Consider the following 27,430-nt stretch of genomic DNA (forward strand, 5'->3'; position numbering starts at 1 on the left):
TTACACATTAGCTTGTTTCTGTGGAAAAGCCAATTTTTTTAATGTAAAAGTTTACTTCTTAAATTTCATTGTAAGAAAAACAAATTTAAGCCCCCTTTGTTTTTGCCATTTTATTGTTAAACAGAAAAATCCCATTTTTCTTAATTGGTAGGAGCAAACACTGAAGGATGTTTACTATCTTACATATGCAGTGAGTTGACACTGGATTTTTGGGGGCTACAGAATTGGATAGTGATTAGTATTAGTTATTGTTTGAATGAGTTTTGCTCTGCTTTCTCACACAGTTCTCACTGGCAGCTTCATTTTGTGTTAAGTGTGAAAATATGGCCAAGTGCCATGGGTCACGCCTGTAATCCTAGCACTTTGGGAAGCCAAGATGGGAGGATAGCTTGAGCCCGGGAGTTTGAGACCAGCCTGGACAACATGGCGAGACCCTGTACAAAAAAAACAAAAGTAAAGTAAAAGTAAGCATGGGCATGATACCACGTGCCTGTGGTACTAGCTCCTCAGCAGGCTGAGGTGGGAGGATCGCTTGAGCCTAGGAGATTGAGGGCTGCAGTGAGCCGTGTTTGTGCCACTGCACTGCACCCTGGGCAACAGAGGGAAGCCCTATTTTTTTTTTTTGAGACAGAGTCTTGCTCTATCGCCCAGGCTGGAGAGCAGTGGGGCAATCTCGGCTCACTGCAACCTCCACCTTCTGGGTTCAAGCGATTCTCCTGCCACAGCTTCCCAAGTATTTGGGACTACAGGCACCTGCCACCAGGCCTGGCTAATTTTTGTATTTTTAGTAGAGACAGGGTTTCCCTGTGCTGGCAAGGCTGGTCTCAAACTCCTGACCTCAAGTGACCTGCCTGCCTCAGCCTTACATCAGGTTTTTTATGCCTGATGTTAGCATTCTTGGTAATTTTAAGATGATAATCTTAGTGATAAACTTTAGTATCCAGGTTATTTGCTACAGAACAGTAAAATACACTGTTTGCTATCCCAAGTTGACAGGTATTTTTTTAGTTTTTTATGTTGGTTCAAGTAAGCTGCCCTTATTTGTAGTAGAATATTTTGAGTTGATTTGCATGAAGTTCATCAGGGAATTGTTTTTGACTCTTATTTAAAGGTAGAATTGATTTTTGTCATCAAGTTGACTATAAACTGCATTAGTGATTTACATATAGGCTTGGGCCTGTTGACCTCTGTTTTTACAGTATGATATGGGTACTGACATTTTTACTTTTTTATCTGGACAGGGTGGACCAAGTAAGCTAGTGCAAAAACACTTAGCTGGTTTGTTTAACAGCATCACATCTTTTTACCATCCTTCAAATAATGGGCGCTGGCTGGTGAGTAACTTCATTTTGCATTATAGGGCTTGGAATTTTAAAGATATAGTCATCCTTGACTATTGCCTATTGTGTGACCTATAATACATTTTCTGTCCTTCATAGCCTTAGCTATATGTAAATGCTTACATTTAAATTAAATTACTGTGTTGTAGAGCATATAAATTAAATAAGACAATATTGGTGTGGTAACTGTTGACAACATGCCTCAGTTTTGCAAAAAAATGGTAACAAAAATGGCTTAGAAGCATGGAACCATCTTTTCAGTTTTATCTTGTTACCTGTTTTTGTTGTTTTTTTAAGTTGGCCAGTTAAAATGGCTTTCATGTAATGGAAAATTTATGTGCTAGCAATTTTTTTAGACTGGAATTTGAAACTCATTTTCATTAATTATTAGGAATAATAGGAATTTATGATAATAGGAATAAATAATAGGAATAAAAGGAATAATAATAATTAGGAATAATTAATTGGTAACTTTTAATTCTGTCTAGTTATGCTGTGCAATTCTTTGTAATAAGATAATAAGAACTGTTATTTTAAAAATCTTTTCTCAAAAAGCTAGAGAGCAACCATGAATATCTATGTGGGAAAGTAGACCCTACTTAGAACTTTTTGCTTCTGTGTCCCCAGAACAAGTTAATGAAACTACTTCAGCGGCTGCCAAACAGTATTGTTAGAAGATTGCATCGTGAAAGATACAAGAAGCCCTCTTGGTTAACTCCTGTGCCTGATAGCCACAAGCTTACTGATCAAGATGTTACAGACTTTGTACAATGCATTATTCAGCCTGTCCTCTTGGCTATGTTTAGCAAAACTGGTAGTTTAGAAGCAGCCCAGGCTTTGCAGAATCTTGCACTCATGAGACCTGAATTAGTAATACCCCCTGTACTTGAAAGGTAAGTGGTGAGTGGGAGTCTGAGCCATAGCTAGGTTTTTCTTTTGGTCTGTTCAGCTTGATTCTCTTTTCTCCTCTGTGGCTTCTTAGAGGAGAAGCAGGACATTTTAATGTAATGATTGGTAACTTGATAAAGGTTTATTGGAAAGAAAAAAATTGAAATGAAATGGGTAACACATCTTTTGGGTTATTCACACATTTTAGTTACCAAAATTTTGTGCTTATGAATTAAGATCTGGCCTTTTTTTTAAGATCAAAATGTTGAGTGTCACTAAGGATTGAGAACATGGTAGTGAAAGTGGTTTTTGGATTTCTTTCTTAGAATCAGTGATAGAGAAGAAAATTGTATTTGTTATTTTCATGTATTATATCAGGTGTGTTGTTTTTACAGAGTAAATTTTATTTTATTCATTTTGGTTTGTGTGTTGAAATGGTAAGGAAAACATTTTACTTACCTAGCCACTGTCACAGAATAGGCGTGATGTACTTACAAAGAGAGAGACAGCTACTTTTTTTTTTTTTTTGAGATGGAATTTTGCATTAGTCCCCCAGGCTGGAGTGCAAATCTTGGCTCACTGCAGCCTCTGCCTTCCGGGTTCAAGGATTCCCCTGCCTAAGCCTCCTGAGTAGCTGGGATCACAGGCGCCCGCCACCACACCCAGCTAATTTTTATATTTTTAGTAGAGACAGGGTTTCACCATGTTGGCCAGGCTGGTCTGGAATTCCTGACCTTAGGTGATCCACTCTCCTTGGCCTCCCAAAGTGCTGGGATTGCAGGTGTGAGCCACTGCATCCGACCTACTCTTAATTTTTTGAGAGCAATTTTTAAAGTAATTTGTTCAAGAGTAAATTACTTAAGCTTTCTGTTGTACCTCTGCTTCCTCTACTGACTGAACTTAAGCTTTATGATCTCTCTCTAAATGTTTTTGTCAAATATAGAGGAGGAATGTTAGTTTTTAGAACCTAGAAGGATCTATCCATTGAGTTCCATAAAAATTTGTCCAAGGTCCCTAGTGGCAGAATTCAAACTATAGCCTATTTCCTGTCTTATTGTTGAGACAGAATAAGTATTGGTCATATTTACTTGGGGGGGAAGAGTATCATGTTCAAGGTCTTAACCAAAATGGGCCTCCATTATCTATAATTTTCAGCTGTTTATGCTGCCTTACCCGCCCTCATTGCCATAAATATTCAAGTTAGACTGCACTTCATTTTCCCAACGTACCTTATTTTTACATACACATCTTGGGGCATTGAAACTCTTCCAGCATATAGAACTTAATTAGGAAATGGAGTGGGGGAAGATAGGCAGTTTCCTGTCTGTCTTCAATCCCCGTATTCTTTGCTTCTTGGCCTCCACAGAGTAGCAGAAGCTAACAGTTAATGGCAGGTTCCCTGATGCTCCCTGGAGAGGTGGGACTTCATCTTTTTGCTTAGCTAAAATTTTGAAGTTTGGAGTGTTTTTGATGTTTCTTTCTCTCTTTTTTTGGGACAAAGTCTCGCTTTGTTGCCCAGGCTGGATGGAGTGCGGTGGCGCTATCCCGGCTCACTACAAGCTCCGCCTCCCAGGTTCACGCCATTCTTCTGCCTCAGCCTCCTGAGGAGCTGGGACTACAGGCGCCCACCACCACACCCGGCTGATTTTTTGTATTTTTAGTAGAGAGGGGGCTTCACGGTGTTAACCAGAATGGTCTCGATCTCCTGACCTTGTGATCCGCCCGTATCGGCCTCCCAAAGTGCTGGGATTACAGGCGTGAGCCACCGCGCCTGGCAGTTTTCAATGTTTCTTTACTTCCCCTTTGTTTTGTGATTTTCAGCTGATTAATTATGAATAGTGAGCTAAATTCTTAGTAGAAAGAACAAAGCTTATAAATAAATAGACCCATTTTTCTTTAGTCCTAAAATTTTGGACAAATTTAATACCAGCATATTAAGTGATATTGAATGCTTGGCCAAGATAAATAATAAACCAAATTGACAATACAATGACATTTTTTGAGACTTTCAATTGTAATTTTGTGCTGCTTTGAAGTGGCATGACCTTTTTAAATTTTTATTCTTTTATTTATTTATTTTGAGACAGACTCTCACTCTGTCACCCAGGCTGGAGTGTAGTGACATGATCTCAGCTCACTGCAACCTCCACCTCTCGGGTTCAAGCGATTCTCCTGCCTCAGCCTCCCGAGTAGCTGGGATTTACAGGTGCCTGCCACCATGCCCAGCTAATTTTTGTATTTTTAGTAGAGATGGCGTTTTACCATGTTGGTCAGGCTGATCTTGAACTCCTGACCTCAAGCAGTCCACCTGTCTTGGCCTCCCAAAATGCTGGGAATACAGGTGTGAGCCACCATGGCTGGCCAAAGATTTTATTTTTAATTAAAGCAAAACTTTTTTAAAAACTAAAAATGTAGGAAAAAAATTTTAGACGCTTAGTTTTACATCTCCAAGAAAGCTTCTGTTAAAGAGTTTGGTATGTTTTCTCCATTAAAAAAAATAATAGTAAGTGACTAGTCTGGCTTACGCCTGTAGTCCCGGGACTTTGGAAGTCTGAGGAAGATGGATTGCTTGAACTCAGGAATTTGAAACCAGCCTGGGCAACATGGCAGAACCCTGTCTCTACAAAAAAAAAATACAAAAATTAGCCGGGAGTGGTAACGTGTGCCCGTAGTCCCAGCTACTTGAGAAGCCAAAGTGGGAGGGTTACCTGATCTGGGTGATGTGGAGGCTGCAGTGAGCTATGATCACACCACTGCACTCCAGCCTGGGGCAGAGTAAGACCCTGACTCCAGGGTTGGGGGTGGTCAGGGGAAAGAAACTGTGGAGTATTTGTAACTTGTTATTCCACTGACTGACCATTAGATTAGTATAATATAGATTAGGACAGCTGAAATAAAGCAGTATCTACCAGTTGATGTTCTTTTGGGTTTTTTTTGAGACAGAGTCTTGCTCTGTCGCCCAGGCTGGAGTGCAATGGCATAATCTTGGCTCACTGCAACCTCCACCTCCCAGGTTCAAGCGATTGTCCTGCCTCAGCCACCGGGGTAGCTTGGATTACAGGCATGCGCCACCACACCCCACTAATTTTTGTATTCATATAGAGACAGGGTTTCACCATGTTGGCCAGGCTGGTCTCAAACTCCTGACCTCAGGTGATCTGCCTGCCTTGGCCTTCCAAAGTGCTAGTGTTACAGGTGTGAGCCACCACACCCCGACTTCTACCAGTGTGTGTTCTTTTTACACTGTGGAATTTGCATGAAAAGAGTTGGTAAGGTAGCAGGGGATTGGGGACATGTGCAATAAATAATCTGTGTATCTTTCCTTTATTTGTGTACAGTAATGTCTCCCCTTATTGGTGAGGGATGTGTTTGAAGACCCCCAGTGCATACCTGAAACCATGGATAGTACTGAACCCTATGTATACCATGTTTTTTTCACATACATGCATACCTGTGATAGTTTAATTTATAAATTAGGCCCAGTAAAAGATGAACAACAATCATAAAATAGAACAATTATAAAAATACATTGTTCAATATAATAAAAGTTATGTGAATATGGCCTCGTTCTCAGGACACTGAAATACTTGGTTAACCTTTGTTAACTGAAACTACGGAAACTGCAGATAACGGGGCTACTGTAATTCTGTTAACTTTGATAGCAGATTTTCACTCTAAGTATTTTGCTGACTTATAAACCTTTAAGTCAAAGTACAGTTTATGAATTTACAATATTTAATGTATTATGGTATTATGCATATCTGTGATGGAGACTTTAAAAATTCTGTTTTCAAACTGTAGAACGTATCCTGCATTAGAGACATTAACAGAACCTCACCAGCTCACAGCCACTTTAAGTTGTGTAATTGGAGTAGCCCGCAGTTTGGTATCAGGAGGCAGATGGTTTCCTGAAGGTCCTACACATATGCTACCTCTGTTGATGAGAGCATTGCCTGGGGTGGATCCAAATGACTTTAGTAAATGCATGGTGAGTATATTGATGATTATACACTCTATATTTAGGTAGGAGGCAAAGTAACTTCTCAGTGACAAAAGGTTGGAGAACTTTATGCGTAAGCCTAATATAAATATGAAAATAAATATTGTATAACTTCATTATTAAAGTAACAGTTATTTATTTATTTATGTAGAGATGGAGTCTTGCTCTGTCACCCTGACTGGAGTGCAGTGACATGATCTCGGCTCACTGCACTGCGATCTGCCTCCTGGATTCTAGCGATTTTCCTGCCTCAGCCTCCTGTGTAGCTGGGATTACAGGCACACGCCACCACGCCTGGCTAGTTTTTGTATTTTTAGTAGAGACAGGGTTTCACCATGTTGGCCAGGCTGGTCTGGAACTCCTGACCTCAAGTGATCCACCCACATCGGCCTCCCAAAGTGCTGGGATTACAGGTGTGAGCCACTGCGCTCGGCTGACAGCTAGTTAATTATGAAGACTCTTAAAGTGTTTAATTCTAAATGAGGAATACCCAGAGAAACTGTTGTGGGATTTTGATCAAGATAATTTATTGGGGTAATTTATTGTAGTTCATGGTATACTTGTATTTCTGAATTAGAATTATGTAATGTTGAAAATCCTTTGTATCTTTCCACAGATCACATTCCAGTTCATAGCAACATTTTCTACTCTGGTGCCTTTAGTAGATTGTTCATCTGTACTACAAGAAAGAAATGACCTCACAGAAGTAAGGGTATTTTATGGTTATAAAAGGGCGAAGATGTTCTAATTATTATTGCATATGCATAGTAACACTTGACAGTTTAGAAACTACTTGGGAAGGAAAATTACCATTTTGTGACTGGAATGGTACATATGGAGGGCCAGGACATCATTGGCAAGAGAGTCTACAGAGCACCCATCATAGGAGGTGGCTCAAAAATAGGCCGTTTCTATAAACTTCTGACATCTGGAGGTGTATTTCAGTTTTATGTCACTTTTCAATGTTTTGTTAAGCAAAAAATGGTGATTATTTTATTTTTCAATCATCTTAGGTTAGTAATAAATCTGTCCAAGGGATTGACATCTAATGAAGATTTTCTTCTTCATTTCTGTCTGGCTTTTTCAGAACTTCTCTCTCTTTTTTTTTTTTTTTTTTTTTTTTTTTTGAGATGGAGTCTTGCTCTGTCACCCAGGCTGGAGTGCGGTGGTGTGGTATCGGCTCACTGCAACCTCCACCTCCTGGTTCAAGTGATTCTCCTGCCTCAGCCTCCTGAGTAGCTAGGACTACAGGTGCGCACCACCAGGCCTGGCTAATTTTTTGTATTTTTAGTAGAGATGGGGTTTCGCCATGTTGGCCAGACTGGTCTTGAACTCCTGGCCTCAAGTAATCTACCCGCCTTGGCCTCCCAAAATGCTGAGAGTGCAAATGTGAGCCACTGTACCCAGCCCCTAGAACTATCTTCTTTAATGCAAGCATGTCGCCCAGGCTGGAGTGCAGTAGTGCCATCTTGGCTGACTGCAGCCGCTGCCTCCCGGTTTCAAATGGTTTTTGTGCCTTAGCCTCCCGGGTAGCTGGGATTACAGGCGTGTGCCACCATGCCTAGCTAATTTTGTGTGTGTGTATTTTTAGTAGCAATGGGGTTTTGCCATGTTGGCTAGACTGGTCTTGAACTCTTGACCTCAAGTGATCCGCTCGCCTTGGCCTCCCAAAGTGCTAGGATTGTAGGCATGAGCCACAGTGTCTGGCCAGCCACTGCACCTAGCTGAAAGCATGTTGTTGTTTGTTTTTTTTGGACATTCAGGTAGTGAGAGACTAGACTTTACATATATCAGCAGTTTTGAAAACTGAATTTATAATAAAGATAGCTGCTTGACTTCTGTATTTGGCCCTTGTAAAATAACATTAATTGCTTCTTTTCTTTGGTTCCTAGAAAGTAGTAGATCAAGTTGTTCTAAATTGATAGGCAAGTATGGTGCTGTTTCTCATAGTACCCAATATAATGGTTTAGTGTAGATATATTTGGCAGGCAATAATTGAGTTTTTTTAGTTCAGGGAAAAAAAAACTAAGGCTATATGTAATCTTTCTTTGCATTGGGACATTATAGGTGGAACGAGAACTTTGTTCAGCCACAGCTGAATTTGAGGACTTCGTCTTACAATTTATGGACAGGTGAGCTTGTAACCCACACCAACATTTAGCTGACATTCTAGAAAATGACTCTTCTATCCCAGAAACTGTAGTTTATTTCTGCATTATAACCTTTATTTAGCTACTACTGGTGCTCCTGAAGTTATAAAAGGATAATCGATTTGTGAACTACGTAGAAATTAAGTAGCTATCACTTGAATAGTTAGGACAATAGAGAGTTACCTAATCACCACCAAAAATGTCAAACCAGATTTTAGTTGCTGAAATTATGCTTTGTTTGGATTATTTAGATGCTTTGGACTTATAGAAAGTAGCACATTGGAGCAAACAAGAGAAGAGACAGAAACTGAGAAAATGACACACTTGGAGAGTTTGGTCGAATTAGGTCTGTCTTCTACGTTTAGTACAATCCTCACCCAATGTTCCAAAGAAATATTTATGGTAAGAACATTGCTACAAAAATTAAACTTCCAGCTTTTAAGTTTCATTTGATGTTTTAAAATTGACTTCAGGTTACTTTGTGTATATCATGCAGTTTATCATTTACATTCATACTGAAGTTTTAAAGAAATGTACAGTTGCTCCTCATTATTTGCAAATTTCATATTTGCAGATTTACCTATTTGCTCTAATTATTTGCAACCCGAGAATCAAAGCTTTTGTGACTGACAAAAATTTAGTTACCTAAATTTGATCTCACATATACCATGTGTTCTCAGCTGAGAGCAAACTAGGCACTCTGCCTTCTTATATCCAGCTCCACTTAAACAGCTGTCCCCTTTGCGATCTATTTAATGCCATATTTTTACATTTTTGTGCTTTTTGTTGGTGATTCTGCTGTTTAAAAATGTCAAAAATGACTCCCAAGCGTTTAGTGTTTAAAGTGGTTTAAAGGGTTCCTAAGCATAAGAGAGTTGTGCTATGCCTAATGGAAAAAACACTGTGCTGGGTAAGTGTCAACAGGCATGGGTTATAGTGCTGTTGACTGGGGATTAAATGTTAGCGAATCAACAATATGTATTAAATAAGTTGTCTGTAAACATAAACACACTTAGGATTATGTATTGTTCAGTTGATGAAAATGTTGTCACTATAGGTTCACAGGAACATAATCCTGTATTTCCCCTGGGAGCAATGGTTCAGTATTTGCTAGTTCAGTTGTCACAGCAAATTTATAGAACATGACTACCATGAACAACAAGAAACAACTGTATTGTTTAATTTTACAATTAAAAACAATTACTCAGCTGAGTTTTAGAAGTTGCTTATGACATCACTCGCATGATAGAAATTAAATCCTAAGACTAATTGATGGATTAGAAGTAGTTATCTTCATAAGACATTCAGTAAGCATTGACTTATTCAATATTGGTTGGTACCTGTTACCTGTAGTGTGGTACCTATTATCTGTAGCCTTTAAGACTCCACTTTATTTTCATTTCTGTTTTTTCTCCCGTCATCTGTAATTATCACTGTTAAATATGTTAATCCTGAAAGCCAAATTGCCTTACAACTGGGTGAAATAAGTGCTATGATTATGTTAGTATAAAGAAATGAACACAAATCATCTCTTGTTTAACCAAAAGGAGTTGTTTATACTTTTCAGTATTATTAACCCAGGTTTAGAACTCATTGTTCCAATGAGCAAGTAAATTAAAGTTTTGTGACATGTTTGTAAAATAAATAGACTGCTTCGGGTCTTTTAGGGTAAGGATAGGTATCTAGTTTGTAGTTGTCAGGATGACAAATTATATTAGTTATTCCAAAAAATTCCCTTTGTTGTATTCAATTAGCCAGGAAGATAATTAAATTGCATTTGCTTCCACCAGGTATAATTTTATGTGTAGGGTTTCTGTGGCAAGTGAAATCTTATACCTCAATTTTTTTTTGTGTGTGTGTGTGTGTGTGTGAGAGACAGAGTCTCACTCTGTCACCCAGGCTGGAGTGCAGTGGCGCGATCTCGGCTCACTGCAACCTCTACCTCCCCAGTTCAAGCAATTCTTATGCCTCAGCCTCCTCAGCAACTGGGACTACAGGCATGCACTACCATGCCTGGTCAATTTTTGCATTTTTAGTGGAGACAGGGTTTCGCCATGTTGGCCAGGCTGGTCTTGAACTCCTGATGTCAAGTGATCCTCCTGCCTCAGCCTCCCAAAGTGCTAGGATTACAGGTGTGAGCCACCGCACCCAGCCAGTACCTCAAATATTTTGTTCAAGTTAGGATCGTGGACAAAGATGGTTCTTAGACCTGAATGTAACATTATTAAACAAATTCTTATAAAATCAGATGGTTAAAAATTGCCCATTTGTTTAGTTTTGGAATTGTCTAAATATATATGTAGTTTTCTTTTATGTTCTATAAGATGTTTAATTTTCTGAAAACATGCTCATTAGACATTTTCATTTCTTACATATCTTAACAGGTGGCCCTTCAGAAGGTTTTTAATTTTTCTACTTCACATATATTTGAAACAAGAGTAGCAGGTCGCATGGTGGCAGACATGTGCCGCGCTGCTGTAAAGGTGAGTTTATTTTTTTGAACTGATGTGTTAATGACTCAACAATCAACAAGTTTATATGGTTAATTATTTCAGAGGTGCTTGTTTGCTTAAAATACATAGTTCTTTCAGTAGCTGCTTATTTATAGCTTTTTGTTACCACTGAAAATAATAATGCTAGTATATATTTGCCTTTCAAAAAAAAACTTATTTATACAAATATGTTTTCAGTGCTGCCCAGAAGAATCTTTGAAGCTCTTTGTTCCCCACTGCTGCAGTGTTATAACTCAGCTTACAATGAGTAAGTCATAAGGTCATTATTCTCTCTTTACAATTTGGGTAAGTTTTTTTCTTGGTTTCTAAAACTGTTAATGACAACAGATTCTTTTAGCTACACAATATTTTGATTTGTAATTTGAGGAGAAATTGTCTCCAAAAAGGTATCATCCAGGTTGGCAGTAGCTTTAAAATGTTACTTTATTAATATTCGTATACAACAACCATCCAGAGGTTACCTTCAAAAATATCAGTTATTGGCCAGGTGCAGTGGCTCACGCCTGTAATCCAAGCACTTTGGGAGGCCAAGGCAGGCGGATCACAAGGTCAGGAGATCAAGACCATCCTGGCTAACATGGTGAAACCCCGTCTCTACTAAAAAAAAAAAAAAAAAAAAAATTAGCCGGGCGTGGTGGCGGGCACCTGTAGTCCCAGCTACTCAGGAGGCTGAGGCAGGAGAATGGCGTGAACCCGGGAGGCAGAGCTTACAGTGAGCTGAGATTGCACTACTGCACTCCAGCCTGGGCGACAGAGCGAGAGTCTTTCTCAAAAATAAATAAATAAATAAATAATAATAAGAATATCAGTTATTTTGTGAGATATAGAGAAGCAGAAGTCTTGGTTGGTGTGTTTATTTTCTTGAAAATTTTGTTTCTGCCTCCTTTTGGAGCAAGCTCAGCTTCATGAAGAAGAAATAATAAGTCTTCCTAAAAGAGGCTTTCCTCAGCTATTGGAAATATTAAATAGAAATATTTTAAAATGCTGTATTTAGTTGAATGCATAGTTTTTTTCCCCCCTAATACTATTTTGCTGCTTTTAGATGATGATGTATTAAATGATGAAGAGCTAGACAAGGAATTACTATGGAATCTTCAACTTTTGTCTGAGGTATTATAAATCTTTGGAATAAAAAACATGACTATGAAAACATTGACTTGCTTTTAGGATTTAGCTCTTCCTGACAAAATGACTTGAAAACGTATGAAAAGTCTGAGTTTTGGAAATTTATGATGAGGCTTCAGAAAGTCAGAATATATCATACTCTTATTGTCAAAGGAGTGGTATAGTTGATCACTGCATGTTCAACCATCTACTTAACTTAGTTTTACCGGTTAATTCTAATATGGGTAACTCAGTAATTGAAAAAGTTGATCAGATTTGGGAATTTTTTTGGTCTACTATTTAAATTTGGCCATCAATCAAACTTAAGTTTTCTTTATCAGTTTTTTTGGAAGCTTAATTAGGGCTGGGCGCAGTGGCTCACGCCTGTAATCCCAGCACTTTGGGAGGACGAGGCGGGCGGATCATGAGGTCAGGAGATTGAGACCATCCTGGCCAACATGGTGAAACCCCGTCTCTACTAAAAATACAAAAATTAGCTGGGCGTGGTGGCATGTGCCTGTAATCCCAGCTACTCAGGAGGCTGAGGCAGGAGAACCGCTTGAACCCGGGAGGTGAAGGTTGCAGTGAGCCAAGATCGTGCCACTGCTCTCCAGCCTGGGTGACAGAGCGAGACAACGTCTCAAAAAAAAAAAAAAGTTTAATTAGGTTTCGTATTCTTAGGAGAATAGACTCTTTTGAAAGGGATGTTACTATGGTGCATGAAAACTTAAGCTCAGAAAATGTGTTTGATTTCACAAACAAATAATTAGAATACAGTTAAAATGAAAATCCTAAAATTAGTTAAAGTCATTTAGAGAAACACTATTTTAGACTATGTTAGTGGCCAAACATTGAACTTTGCATTAATGACTGGTTCTTGGTCTTTTAACCAAAATATCTTCAACTATTTTTTCCCTCTTTTTAGATTACCCGAGTGGATGGAAGGAAGTTGCTTCTTTATAGGGAGCAGCTTGTAAAGATTCTCCAAAGAACCCTACATTTAACCTGTAAGCAGGGTTACACTCTGTCTTGTAACCTTTTGCATCATCTTCTCCGTTCTACCACACTTATCTACCCTACAGAATACTGCAGTGTGCCAGGTGGCTTTGACAAGCCTCCTTCTGAATACTTTCCTATCAAGGCAAGCATTTTCAATACTTTAGGATTCAAGGATATGTTGATGTTTTTTGTTTTAAGGCATTCAAAGTGTTATTTTTTTTGCATATAAAGATGTTAGTTTTTTATTTTTAAGATAGATTATTAAAACTATTATTGGAATGTGTGAAACTTGTGCTGTCTCACTTTGCATGGAACTAAAACTCTAGTTTTCTTTCCTGTTGGTATGTGAAACAACTTGGTATGCCGTATCTAATGTCTGTAGTCTAATATAATTTTATTGCTAAACTAAGCCTCACATAAACTCATTGTCACTTTTATAGTATCACTCTTAGAGCAAACTCATATTATAATGAGTACTCTTCAGGGAGACTTTTTTCAGGAGTGATAACGAAGAGGCAATAAGATGTTGTTTTCATGCTACTTTTTTGTATGTCATTTGCTAGCTTAGGTTTGGATTATGTGTACATTTTCTTTTAAATGTTAAAAATTGTGTATATGTATGTGGGTTTGTTGTTATTGTTACCGTTTTTAATTTATCAACTTGCTGAGTAGATGCTGTTCTTTTCTAGGACTGGGGCAAACCCGGGGACTTATGGAATCTGGGAATCCAGTGGCATGTTCCTTCTTTAGAAGAAGTGTCTTTTGCCTTTTATCTTTTGGACTCCTTTCTTCAGCCTGAGCTTATCAAACTCCAACATTGTGGGGATGGAAAACTTGAAATGTCTAGGTTGGTTTTATTTTATAATTAGAGTTATTCAGTTGCAGAGTACAGACGTGTTTTGTCGCTTTATCTGTGGCATAGCTTATGTATTCATTTTCAATTGTGTTTTGAAAATCTGCTATACATGTACTTAAAAAATCATTTAATATAATGTTGTATAACAGAAAATTTGGCAACACTTAAACATTTTAAACACAAAAAGTCTGGGTTTCTTTTTCTAATTTTTTTTTATTACCTTCTACTTAGCAGGTTCACTTGTATATCTTTTGGAAAGTGTGGACGTAGATATACCTTCTTTGAAAGGAGGAATGCCTGTTTTCCTAGACTCAGCTTAGATTTTATTGTGGTGTTCTCAAAATGTTATTTTGAGAATTATTTCTATGAGATTTTTGTTTCTTCTTCCACAGGTATTTAACAAGAAATAAGTATTTGAAACCATTAGACTTTCATAGTTTGAATCTTTGAAAGTTTCTGAAATAATAGCAAGAAAGTTAATGTGTCAAATGCCACAAATTTTTCATAAGCAGATTTAGGAATGGGCTTGGAGAAAGAAGTATGATTGACTAACATTAACTCTGTCGTGCTCTGAACTGCTTTTTGGAGTAAATGTTTAACTAGTCCCAGTTTTAAAAGATGGATTAAGCTGGAAGATCTTCTGTAGCATTATTTCCTCTTTTTATTAGTGGCAGTGGTCTTCGGTAAAGGGATGCTTAAATTAACAATTGTTTCACAAAGGGCAGTTAATTATTGTTACTTGTGATTATTTAGAGCCTGTTTAAATGTAAGCAAGCATAGTGTTAGCAATAAATATATGTTTAATTGTTCTTTACTCTTGGTAAACTGAAGACATTTGTTATTTCTTTACCTTAATCATTTATATCCCCACATGATAAAACTTTTGTGCTAGGCTCTAGCAGGCTTGTTAAATAGGGATTTGGAGTCTTCTAAAATATGAAATGTCTTTCGTTTTTTTCTAGAGATGATATTCTACAGAGTCTGACTATAGTGCACAACTGTTTAATTGGCTCTGGAAACCTCCTACCTCCGTTGAAAGGAGAGCCAGTTACTAACTTGTAAGTAAAAATAACTACTTTATTTTGCCACTTAGCATATATTTTAGGTCTTAGTCACTTAATGAGTTATTGGTTTGTTATTGTTATTGCTGTTACTTCTGTATCAGTTTAACCTTTTTATTTGTCACTGTTAAGGTCAAAAATATCAGAGGTACAATTTAGGTCTATAAACCTGAAGGCTTTATTCAGATTTTCCCATGGTACCAGGATAGAGTAACTTCAGGTATTAATTTTAAAATATCAAATGTGAAGATATTAAGTTAATCTATTAGTTTACTGAGTTAATTAAAATAAATGATGTTCTTTTAAAAAGGAAAAATACTACTTTTTTTTGTCTGTAGCAAATGTTGATTTAGGATTTTGTAGCAAAAATCTTTTTTAAAAAAAATAAAGATTTCTTCAATCTTATTCATTATGATTTTGAACTTTTTGTATCTGTCAGTTTGTTATGATTTTTTAAGTGTTTTCAGAGTGTTATTACTTTGAATGAATAGCTAAATTGAATCCATTGTTAGTTCTGCCATTTAAGGTGAAAAAAATTAAGTTAGAATAAAATCAGCAGAGGCCCAGTGTGGTGGCTTATGAGGCAGGCAGATCCTTTGAGTGCAGGAGTTCGAGATCAGCCCGGATGACATGGCAAACCCCTGTCTCTACAAAGAATACAAAAATGAGCTGGGCGTGGTGGCACATACCTGTAGTCCCAGCTGAGGTGGGAGGATTGCTTGAGCCTGGGAGGCGGAGGTTGCAGTGAGCCGAGATCATGCTGCTGCACTCTAGCCTGGGCAACAGAGTGAGACCCTGTCTCAAAAAAAATTAAAAAAAAAAAAAGAAAAAGCATAAAATCAGCAGTATATATTAATTTTAGCTTAATTATTAAGTAGATAATAATTTAAATATATTAAGATCTTTTTTTCAACATCAGTATCTCGTTACTAAGCAAGTTAATGAAATCACATGTAAATAACATTCAATTAGTAAGTGCCCTCTCTTCCCCCTCAAAAAACACAAAGGGGAAAATGATTTACTGATTTTGCAACAAAAACGTTAAAAAGCCTCAAGAAGTGGTTTCAAAATGTGGCTTACGTGTCTTTCCCATACTTTGTGTAGTCATTGTTTGGAGTCATGCATTTCCCATTTTTTTCACTCCAAAAAATTGTTCTTAGGCATTGAGCTTTTTAGATTATTAAGTTTAAGAAGGAGAAGTTAGGGTCATTTCAGGTAAGGACATCTGTTATAAGTATGTCTAGGAATTTGCCGAATTCTTTTTTAAAGAACTTTTGTTTTTCATTAGTTTTGTTGTTTGATATAAGAGGATTTGTACCAGAAAAAAAGATTGATTTTGAATAATATTTAAAAATAAGAGCCTTCAAAAATTATTTTGATTTTCACCTATGATCTTAACAGTGTGTATTACAGTAAGAACTTGACCCTTTTATGGCATGCAAAAAGCTATTTCATACTTAGCAAACCTAGCACGTCAGCAAATTGAGTTCTGCTTGAAAGTGCCAACAATTAGAATTGTGGTCATTTAATCCAACAATTTAAGAGCAAAAGCATGTGTTTTTAATGTTAGTAAATTTTTAGTACTGAGTGATCATTAGGATGCACTGCTGAAGGGTCTGCTAAAGAGGCCAAGGAATTTTCCTTGCAGTTCGTATCAGCCTGTGTCTTGATGACATGTACATTGTAAGAGTGAGTTGAAGCAAAAGGCTTTATCCTTTGAAATAAATGTGCATCATGACAAAAGCTTCATATATTTGATTATTATAAAACCAATTAGATTTTTGTATAATGAAGTGCATTTTAATAAGGAAAAGAATATATTATGATAATCTTATGAATACCATATAATACAGACTATTAGTTTATATTACTATGTATTATAAGCTATAAAATTGATCCTGAGTATCCTTTTATTGGCTTTTCCCAGAAAAGTTAAAAAGGAAAGATAAATTTAGCCTGAAAGGTTTTGCGTTTTAGCGCTTGCACATTTAGAGTGAAAATTTAATGTAATAATGTAATGAAGTAATAAAAATCTGTATTAAATATATGTACATGTTTATATATTTAAACATATATAGATAAAAATATAAAATGCTTCCTGATATATACCTAATAATATAATGAAATAAAACTTCAATTTTTAAAAATCATTGAATAATACGTATTTTTAGGGTTGTTTTTAGTTACATATATCTGTGGGGGATAGTGATTATATAAAGTAGAATTAAGAATAAATGAACATCTCTTTGCCTTTGAATTGCCAAAAGAGGGAGTTTTAAGTCTTCCTTTGGCTTTTACAAGTTCTTAATGGAATTGTATTTAATTTATAACTGTCATTACCTTCAGCTGAAGCTTTATTTTGGCAAAGTATAGCTTTTGACATTTATTTCCTATGTGTAACATTTTTACTTTTTTTTAACAGATGGTTAATCTCATAAAGTATCCTAAAATAGCCTTTAAAATTTCTAAAATGCTTATTTTAATATAGGTTAGTAATTGTTAAAATCTTCTAAATCTAAATTGATTTGAAAAAACTACTACAGTTATTCCAATAGATGGTCCCATTGTTTTTTGATACAAATTCATACTGCCTGGTGTGAAGAATGAATATCTATAGCATAATTTATGGTGATTATCAGCAGATCAGTTTGAAACTAGTAGAGAAAGAGAATTAACTTAGCACGTTAGTGGCCGGGCGCGGTGGCTCAAGCCTGTAATCCCAGCACTTTGGGAGGCCGAGGCGGGTGGATCACGAGGTCAGGAGATCGAGACCATCCTGGCTAACATGGTGAAACCCCGTCTCTACTAAAAATACAAAAAACTAGCCAGCGTGGTGGCGGGCGCCTGTAGTCCCAGCTACTCCGGAGGCTGAGGCAGGAGAATGGCGTGAACCCGGGAGGCGGAGCTTGCAGTGAGCCGAGATCGCGCCACTGCACTCCAGCCTGTACGACAGAGCAAGACTCCGTCTCAAAAAAAAAAAACAAAAAAAAAAACAACTTAGCACGTTAGTTGCTCCATAGGAAATGGGAAAATGTACTAGGTCAGGGAGAAAATGAAACACATAATTGTTATATGAATATTTTAGTGTAATGTCTTAAGATGTCTGAGGAAAATATCTATTGTTAATAACAGTTTGGCTGTGGTATTAGGAGACATTATGCATTTTCTGAAATACCAGCCCAGTTTTTAGAAGCACATAGCAATTCATGATTCTTTTTTTTTTTTTTTTTTTTTTGAGACAGTCTTGCTCTGTTGCCCAGGCTGGAGTGAAGTGTGTGATCTCAGCTCAGCTCGCTGCGACCTCCACCTCCCGGGTTCAAGCGATTGTCCTTCCTCAGCCTCCTGAGTAGCTGGGATTACGGGCACCTGCCACCACACCCAGCTAATTTTTGTATTTTAATTTTTTTTGTGGTGGAGTTTCGCTTTTGTCACCCAGGCTAGAGTGCAATGGCGCTATCTTGGCTCACTGCAACCTCTGCCTCCCGGGTTCAAGCTATTATCCTGCCTCACCCTCTCAAGTAGGTAGTATTGCAGGTGTATGCCACCACGCCTGGCTAATTTTTTTTTTTTTTTATTTTTAGTAGAGACAGGGTTTCACCATGTTGGCCAAGCTGGTCTCGAACTGCTGACCTCAAGTGATCTGCCTGCCTCGACCTCCAAAAGTGCTGGGATTATAGGCGTGAGCCACCACATTCAGCTTTATATAATTCTTTTTTAAAACATTTAAATTTATATAAATCTTAGGTAAAATTCTAGCTGGTATAATTTTTTTTGTCAGATTACTCAGTATTAAGATTGCCTTGTGTGTGTATTAGTAGTCTTTGTCTTCTGGAAGAAAGAGTACAGTGATTAAAAAAAAACCAAACAAACAAAAAAAACCCTAGAAGCTTAGTTTACTTCTTTTTTTTTCTTCTTTAAAAAAAAAATAGAGACAAGGTCTCACTATGTTGCCCAGGCTGGTCTCTGAGCTCAAGTGATCCTCCCACCTTGGCCTCCCAAAGTGCTAGGATTACAGGTGTGAGCCTTTTTTATTTATGTATTTTTTATTTATGTATTTATTTTTTTAGTTCTTTTGAGATAGGGTCTTGCTCTGTTGCCCAAGTTGGAATGCAGTGACACAATCTTGGTTCACTGCACTCTCCATCTCCTGGACTCAAGTGATCCTCCCACGTTAGCTCCCAAATAACTGAGACTGTAGGCGTGGGTCACCACGCCCAGTTAATTTTCGTATTTTTTTGTAGAGATGGGGTTTCGCTATGTTGCCTAGGCTGGTCTCAATTTCCTGAGCTCAGGTGATCCACCTGTCTCCACATCCAAAAGTGCTGGGATTACTGGCAGGCATGAGCCACCACGCCCCAGCCAAAGCTTAGGTTACTTTTTAGTTTTCCTGTGAAAATATCTAACTTAGTCCTAATAGGGTATGTGGGATGGTCTTAAAATCTCATTGTTCAGGGGAGTGGCTACTAAATGGGAAGACTATCTTCTGTGCTATATTATTATATTAGAGATTGACAAAAAATAAAAAGCCATGTCCTAAGCATAAAAGTAAATGATCTACCTATTGGTATCCACTTTGGAGATCCCGTGTACCTTTGGGCCTTTAGCAATATAGAGTTACTAAATATCTTTTTTTTTTTTTTTGAAACGGAGTTTCACTCTCGTTGCCTAGGCAGGAGTGCAGTGGCACAATCTCAGCTCACTGCAGCCTCCGCCTCCCAGGTTCAAGTGATTCTCTAGTCTTAGCTGGGATTACAGGCATATGCCACCATGCCCGGCTAATTTTTGTATTTTTAGTAGACATGGGGTTTCAGCATCTTGGCCAGACTGGTCTTGAACTCCTGACCTCGTGATCCACCCACCTCTGCCTCCCAAAGTGCTGGGATTACAGGCGTGAGCCGCTGCGCCCAGCCACTAAATATCTTATACTTACTATAAACTTTACAGTTTCCAAGGATGGATATAATAAAGTAATTGTGGGTAATTAAGCATAAATTTTTTCTTATTTCGTACCATTGAAAACAATTTGAATTTCTAACAGTTTTGTCAGATATCACAGGTTGCTGAATTAATCTTAAAATAAGACCTATTTTGCTCTTGGAACCTTTAGATAGTGTTTTAAGAGAAATATTTGTGGTATAGTTTATACTCATAATTCTACCTTTATAGATGTGGAAGTTGGATTATGTCTTTCCAGAGTCACAGGAATTTTGGACACTTGCCTTTAATCCTGAAATCGTCATTCATTTTTCCTTTTGCAGTCCATTCTCTAAATAATCTTTTAGGTCTAACCAGCTATCACAGGATGCAAAAAACTAACATCTAAAAAACAGGGTTACTCAAGGTAGAGGAGTCATTTTTCATCTCAAAATATTTCTTTACTTTGTGCCCCCTTTCCTCTGATAGATTTATTACGTTATTTTTAGTTAAATCATCCTTAGGATCTCAGCTTTTACTAACTTTTCACTCAAAGAAATTCATACTTAAGGTCTGATAGTGAGACCATTTCATTGATATGTGAAAGGATGTGTTGCTTATGCAATGAGGGGCAGGGCTAGCTAACCTCTCTTGGCACCTCCAGGAAACTACCCAGCTCTGCTGGGGGAGCTGCACACAGAAAAGGAAACAGTTACTACTCCACGGTGAGTAACCCTGTTTTCTCCTTATTTCACCTTCTGACTGTTTTCATTTATTTTTAAAAGCTTGTGTGTCAGACTTGGAAATAGTTCTTGTTTTCAGAGTTAATTTAAAATCTAGCAGCATATAAGATTTCTCTTTACTTAGCAACTCTTTGTTCACTTGGCAGGGTAAGAGCCAGGTTTTCGTTTGTGTTTGTAGTTATTATTGCTACCTAGGATTGAATTGGATAATAGAACACAAAAATAGGCCTAATTGTCTCTTGTGAAACATTTATACTTTGAAGGGAAAAAAAATCTTTTAGTGGCTTGGTTTTACATCTTTTATGTTTATTTTTATTTAGAAGGGGAAGGATTATTGGGAAGATAGGATGTTCTTTCACTTATACACAGGAAGAATTTTATATTATTGTTTACAGCTGTTTCATGACAATTCACCCAGCCTTCATTTACATATGTGATTTGTATTATATATTTTGTTTTTGTGTTAATAGTTATTTTTCACCATCCCTTCTTTCCTACCAGTGATTCTTTTCATAGTTCTGCTCTAATCATATCTAAAGAAGATTGCCATCTAGTGGTATGAATACTGTAGTTGTTGAACATTCATAGGTCTTTTTTTAGTGGTACAAATATTTTAATACATTTTACTATAAGTTAGGTGGCCTGGTACTATCTAGAAGCTATGAAGCAGATTTAACTTTATTATTATTATATAGAGGTGTTATTTACAGTATGTTGTGCTGGAATTATTTTTTTGAATTGTATTGTTCCTTAGGTTAAATGATAATATGGTTTATAAAATGAACTAGTGAATGAGTAGGATGGATTTCACATGGGGAAGGGGGAGGTAGTGATGGAATTTGATTTAACTTACATACTATTACTATAGCTTTTAGTCAGAATATAGATCTGTAAGACAGTGCCTTAAGCCTATTCACCTAAGATTATGTGCATAGCTAAAAGCTACTAGAACCATTTTATATATCAGAGATTACATTCTGGGCACAAGTAGATCTATAACGTCACAAAGAGATAGAGTCATAATATTTTACTTGGGTAATGGATAGAGATTTCTTTTCGTAAAAAATCTTCTAAAGGTCAGAAGAGGTAGAGCACTATGGCTCATTCCTATAATCCCAGTGCTTTGGGAGGTGGAGGTGGGAAGATTACTTGGGACCAGGCGTTTGAGACCAACTTGGGCACCATAGCGAGACCCTGTCTATACCAAAAAATAAATAAACAAATTAGCTGACTTGGTGGCGTTCAAGAGCCTGAAGTGTGTGTGAGTCCACTTGAACTGGGAAGGTTGGGGCTGCAGTGAGCCATGATCGTACCACTGCACTGCAGCCTGGGTGACAGAGGGAGATCCTGTCTTGAAAAAAAGAAAAAAAGTAAATAGCTACACTTGCTGAGAAGCAGTTACTGTAAAACATGCTAAGCCAGTTAATTTGTGGTAGGCAAGAAAATATCAAATTATGGTGGATAAGAATAACTAAAAGCTGTAATGTGTACTACCCAGATATGTCCTATATATAGTCTTCCCTTGGTGTAGTTAGGAGATTGGACCCACAGCATACCAAAATCCACTCATCCTCAAGTGCCACAGTAGGCCCTGTAGAGCTCGCATACACGAAAAGTCAGCCTTCCATAATGTGTAGATTTCTCATCTGGCTAATACATTTAGTTGAAAAAAAAATCTGCATGTAAGTAGACCCACACCTGTGTTGTTCAAGGGTCAGCTCTTTGTAGGAGATATGGACGCTGTATTTTAATCCAAGTTTTAAAAGTAAAGGAAGAAGATAAGGCTTTTATTTAAATATATTACTTAATATTTTACAATCTTATACAGGATTTTTAAAAGTAGTCAGCATAAGTGATAATTTTTCAGATTCCCTGGTAACAAAACAATTCAAAGTGTCACATGGATTTTAAGAAATTTGGTGTCAGGACTCTTAGATGAAACTTGTTTGAAAAACTTTAAATTCCCAAATGACAGCTTTTTTGATATAGTAAAACCTATGGAGAATAATTGGTCATAAACTCTTATTTGTATAATATGACTGTAACTAAAGTGACAGTAGTTAAAGTTCATGCTTGACTTAATGTTATATGGCATTAGATACAGACTGGGTAAGCTGCAGGCTGTATATTTCTCCTTCAGAAAACTGTTTATGGCAGCAGTGGGGAGACACATACTCTGATGGCATGGCTCACAGCAAGCACTTCCCCTTGCTCTAACAATGGCGGGGGGAGGGTGGGAACCCTCTTGTGTTTTATTCTTGTTACTCTTGAGTACAGGCCTTTTCTCTTTGGTGAAATCTAATTTCAGTAAAGACTTGACGTTCATGTAAAGGAATCTGATTTTATTTTCTACTAACAGATTTTGGATACATACATATTTTTGATCATGCAAAAATATATAAGATGCTCAAGTTTGCCAGTAGTTGAAGCTTTATAGAAGGAAAACAAATATTAAGCTTTGAAGTAAGTTAGTGAAAAAGAAGCCATTCTTTGTTTATACTCTATGGGCTTGGTTTTGAAACTTGAGAAGGTATTGTTGCTATCCTCTGTACTGGGTTATGGTGAGGAACATAGTTAAGTAACTGACATTTTAGAAATGTTTTTTCCTATTACCTACATGCCTGAATTCATAAATTCATAATTGTCAAATATTAAGGTAGAGATAACCCATTTAATTCAGCTACTTTTTGAGGGTATACAATATAGCTCAGGATGTGCTGATTTAAAAATGGTATTTTCTTCATGGCAAGTGCTGTGCAGTTCATTGGTGATTAGTAATAATAATAAGATTGCTGTTTATTAACTCTATATGCTTGCCGCATTTGTGCCTGTTTTTCCTTTTAGAATGTATCTCTTTGTTTAATAAAAGCTTTGAATTGAATCTCGTATTTTGAAATAAAATATTGAAAATGAGGTATATTTTTCACTAGAGAAAATGTAGATTTCAGATATATCAATTCTCATTTTCCAATAAAATCTGTTCTTGCGTATGTAAAAAGTGACTTTTAACTGTTTAATGAATTTAACTGGTTGGGTCTGGTTGTGGTAGCCTTGCAGAGCAGGGCTACCGTTTATAGGCTCGGGGTAGCCTCTGGTTGTGGCATCCTAATTCTTTATGGCAGATCTTTAATTAGGAAACAGTGATTTTTACGCCTGAATTTCTTCGAAAAGAGGTCTTTTTATTGCACATGTTAGGAGAGATGTGTTTGACTGACTTTAAGAGGAAGGGTAATGATTATCTAAATAAGCTTGTCAGTTCTATATGCTTTAGTAAAATTTGTGAGTTTTAACTGTTGTACCATTATTAAGCTGACTTTTCTTTATATAAATGTTTATTGTATTTAATCTTTTACATTTAAATATTGGATATCAATATTATGTTCCTTTAGGAGGCTCCCTGAAGTTACTACATTTTTTCTTTAAGATAAATAACATGATTCCTACTGAAACAGCATTGATCTTGAGAAAGATAGATTGATTTTTTCCATTGAAGATGGGAAATCTGTGTCTGTTAAAAGAACATAATCTTTGTTTTGGTTTAAACAGTCCAGCAATGCAACTTTTCCCTTTAATACTTCATATTGGTATTATTAATAAATGCAAGCACTCTTGTTTTTATACAGAGTACCAAGTATGGTGTCCTTGGAAGAGACAAAGTTGTATACTGGACTTGAATATGGTATGTGAATCCTAATCCTAGTAAATCTGTGTGGATTATTTTTGTCAGTAACTCCACAAGGACAAAATGAAGTATGAAGTAGTGTTTTTGTTTTGTTTTGAGACGGAGTCTCACTCTGTTGCCCAGGCTGGAATGTGGTGACGCGGTCTCTGCTCACTGCAACCCCTGCCTCCCTGCCTCCCGGGTTCAAACGATTCTCCTTGCCTCAGCCTCCCAAAGAGCTATGATTACAGGCATGCGCCACCAAGCCCAACTAAGTTTTATATTTTTGGTAGAGACAGAGTTTCACCATGGTGGCCAGGCTGGTCTCCAGCTCCTGACATCAAGTGATCTACCCAGTTCCGCTTCCCAGAGTGCTGGGATTACAACCGTGAGCCACCCTGCCTGGCCTAAAATGAAGTAGTTTTGTATTATGATGTTCCTAATCTCTTTTTTGATATATGAAAAGAATATGAATTATGCAGTACTCATTTTTGCCTATTCTGGAGAAACTGGAAAATTATTATTTAAAGAATAGCCAGTAAGAAATTGGGTCAATCTGTATTTGAATGCTATGTACAGAGGTAGGCTTTTATATATCATAATGTTCATTTATGTTTAAAATTATTCTAGCACTTATATAATATACTTGGTGTAAATAGGAATATTGTAACCCTATATTTGAATGAACTTTATACCCTCCTATCATAATAAAGTTTTATAATAACATTTACATAAAACATTTTATCGTTAATGTTCCGAATGTAACATGACTAGAAATTTAGCACCCTTTCTCATTGCTGGATTAACACTAAAGTTAGTTACATACATTAATTGCTAGGGTGTAATTGCTTGATTTAGGTCACCCACTAATTAGAAAATTCCATGTGTTTTAATCTGTAATTAGTGACTAGAGCCTTGAAATATCAGCAAAGGTGGTTTTTCTTTCCCTCGCCCCTCCCACCTTCTTGCCCCATGAAGTTTTATAAGCAGGTCTTTTTATTTATTTTTTATTATTATTATTTTTCTTTATCTTGAAGCATGAGAGACATCTCATCAGCAGGTAATTTAAGTGTAGAGGTTTTAGAAGTTGCTGTAACATGCCTCCCCACTAATCCAGCTATGGTGAAGGCAGACCTATTTTTTTCTCCAATAGTTCATCCGGTCTTGACCGAACCTGTTGATATTAACTTTAAAAGTCTGAGGAGCATTCAGTGTCTAAAATACCTTCTTTTATGTTTTCAAAATAGATCTGTCTCGAGAGAACCACCGCGAAGCAATTGCTGCAGTTATAAGGAAACTTCTTAGTAAGTATATCTGTACATTTAACTTATTTGTACTTTGGAATAAGTATTTTGGAATTTTAATTTATAACATGCATGTGTTTACTTAACGTTTTTTATTCTAAATGGTGAGAATATTGTGCAGTGATTTTTTTTCTTAATGGATTCTTAACTAATGCCTCAAGATTCTTTTAGTAGTTCAAAATATTTTAACCAAAATCCTTTTCCTTCTCCCATTATAGACCACATACTTGATAATTCAGAAGATGATACCAAGTCATTATTTCTTATTATAAAGGTACAGTTGTCATTTAATAGTTGCATAATTATTAATATGATAAAGCTTGGATTGATGACTTGCAAATACAATTTGAAATTCTTTGACACAGATTATTGGAGACCTTTTGCAATTCCAAGGATCTCACAAGCATGAATTTGACTCCCGATGGAAAAGCTTCAACTTAGTAAAGAAATCAATGGAAAATCGGGTCAGTATTTTCACCTAAAAGTCTGCACTAATTTTTTTTTTTTAAAGATGTATAATAACTTCCTAGTTTGGATATTATTTATCATATAGAGGAAGTTTCCCTAAAAGGAAAAATAGTAGATTTAAGAATATGTAAAAGTTAAAAATATCATGGTAGAAATCAAATGGATCCTAGCAAAAAATGTGTTTTTCTTATACAGAATCTTCTGCCTGTTTCCATGATAGTCTCTAAACTCTCAATGGGAATTTGGACAATAGCATTAAGACTACCTTGTAAGAACTTGAAGGAATTTAAAAATAGGAGGAATTATCTACAGGAATGAACTTAAAGCATTGCACTTTATGTAGATCTGAGAAAAAGTTACCTTGTATTATATTCATGCTGCAGTAGAAGTCATCGTAAGCTTCTTTGGGACCCCGGAAGAAAGAGTATCAGTGTAAGCCAAGAGATGTTCATGGCAGTGTTCTTATACCAGAAACTTTTACTGAAATTGAGTGTAAAAAGGTTGTGTGAGTTCATTGTTTAGACAACAGTTGCTAGATACTTCAGGCAGAAGGAATGGCATGTAAAAGGGCAAGGAGATATAAAAACATCACATGCTTTAGGGGCCAGCGGCTGTAGGGGGTAAACTAGGTTGTTTATATTTTGTTGTGAGAAAGTGCTTCAGTTTTATATTCAGCAGTGGGAAAGTCATTAACTGTTCTTAAGTAGATCTGATTTGAATATTGATTGGAAAAGTCAACACTCAATTCACGAAACATTAAAAAGCTCTGCCACCACTGTGAACAGTAAGTACAAAGAGATTGATACTGGAAGCAAGAGAGGGAGTTAACTATTACACTCCAGGTGAAAAACACAGCCTGAGTCAAGTCCCTGGTGTTGAAATGGAAATAACATGTTTTGAAAATGGTAGAATTGGGAGGCTTAATGACTAAGGAGCTGTGGTGTGGAAGAAGAAGAGTCTTTGAGCCTCAACTATCTGCCTTTGGTGACCAGGTAGAAGATTATATGGATAAAAGCTTAAATTATAACTTTTAGAAATCTAAAAGATATTATTATTAAATTTTGTACTAAACATATATTATTACCCTGAAAGGCTATGGCTATTTATAGATTTAAGAGAGTTGAGCAATTGTCTTAGTAGGCTGTTTTTGTACTTGCAGTATTGAGCTGAATAAGAACACCACTCTGTTGCTCTCCCATGCGTGGGTCTAGTATTAAACTATCAGAGAAAAACTGGGTGTTGGATGGGCTATTTAAAAGGGGGATATTTCTACTATTACCCATAAAATTAATTAAGATAGCATATTTTTATATAAGCCTGATGTCTTTAGAATAAAGGAAATACCACCACCACTCACCAGCCAACCAGGGACCTTTTTGACCTCTTACTAAGGTATTTAGAGGCATCCATTGTTGAAGTCAATTAGTGA

At 36.8% G+C, this 27,430-nt stretch overlaps 1 protein-coding gene and 1 long non-coding RNA gene across 4 annotated transcripts in view; one reads left to right on the forward strand and one right to left on the reverse strand.

Moving 5' to 3' along the window:
* PSME4 (proteasome activator subunit 4) overlaps positions 1–27,430 on the forward strand; it is a 107,403-nt gene that overhangs the window by 37,005 nt on the left and 42,968 nt on the right. For 2 of the 3 annotated variants that reach the window (XM_005575883.4, XM_005575884.4), the window contains 16 exons: positions 1,242–1,334; positions 1,968–2,233; positions 6,030–6,216; positions 6,845–6,934; positions 8,296–8,360; positions 8,630–8,780; positions 10,763–10,861; positions 11,069–11,138; positions 11,934–12,001; positions 12,921–13,136; positions 13,684–13,841; positions 14,813–14,908; positions 24,192–24,247; positions 25,477–25,533; positions 25,752–25,807; positions 25,899–25,997. In XM_005575883.4, the coding sequence (XP_005575940.1) occupies positions 1,242–1,334; positions 1,968–2,233; positions 6,030–6,216; positions 6,845–6,934; positions 8,296–8,360; positions 8,630–8,780; positions 10,763–10,861; positions 11,069–11,138; positions 11,934–12,001; positions 12,921–13,136; positions 13,684–13,841; positions 14,813–14,908; positions 24,192–24,247; positions 25,477–25,533; positions 25,752–25,807; positions 25,899–25,997 (1,827 nt within the window). Of the gene's footprint in view, positions 1–1,240; positions 1,335–1,967; positions 2,234–6,029; positions 6,217–6,844; positions 6,935–8,295; positions 8,361–8,629; positions 8,781–10,762; positions 10,862–11,068; positions 11,139–11,933; positions 12,002–12,920; positions 13,137–13,683; positions 13,842–14,812; positions 14,909–20,489; positions 20,551–24,191; positions 24,248–25,476; positions 25,534–25,751; positions 25,808–25,898; positions 25,998–27,430 lie in introns of those variants that run through there. The other variant, XM_074011799.1, reaches the window with a different exon arrangement.
* LOC135966828 (uncharacterized) lies at positions 96–26,435 on the reverse strand. Its single transcript, XR_010580454.2, has 3 exons — positions 26,362–26,435; positions 15,601–15,706; positions 96–434 (listed from the first exon to the last, which is right to left on the reverse strand). It is a non-coding gene; the product is annotated as an uncharacterized lncRNA (long non-coding RNA).

This window comes from Macaca fascicularis, chromosome 13 (assembly GCF_037993035.2).
Source record: "Macaca fascicularis isolate 582-1 chromosome 13, T2T-MFA8v1.1".
Taxonomy (NCBI): Eukaryota; Metazoa; Chordata; class Mammalia; order Primates; family Cercopithecidae; genus Macaca; species Macaca fascicularis.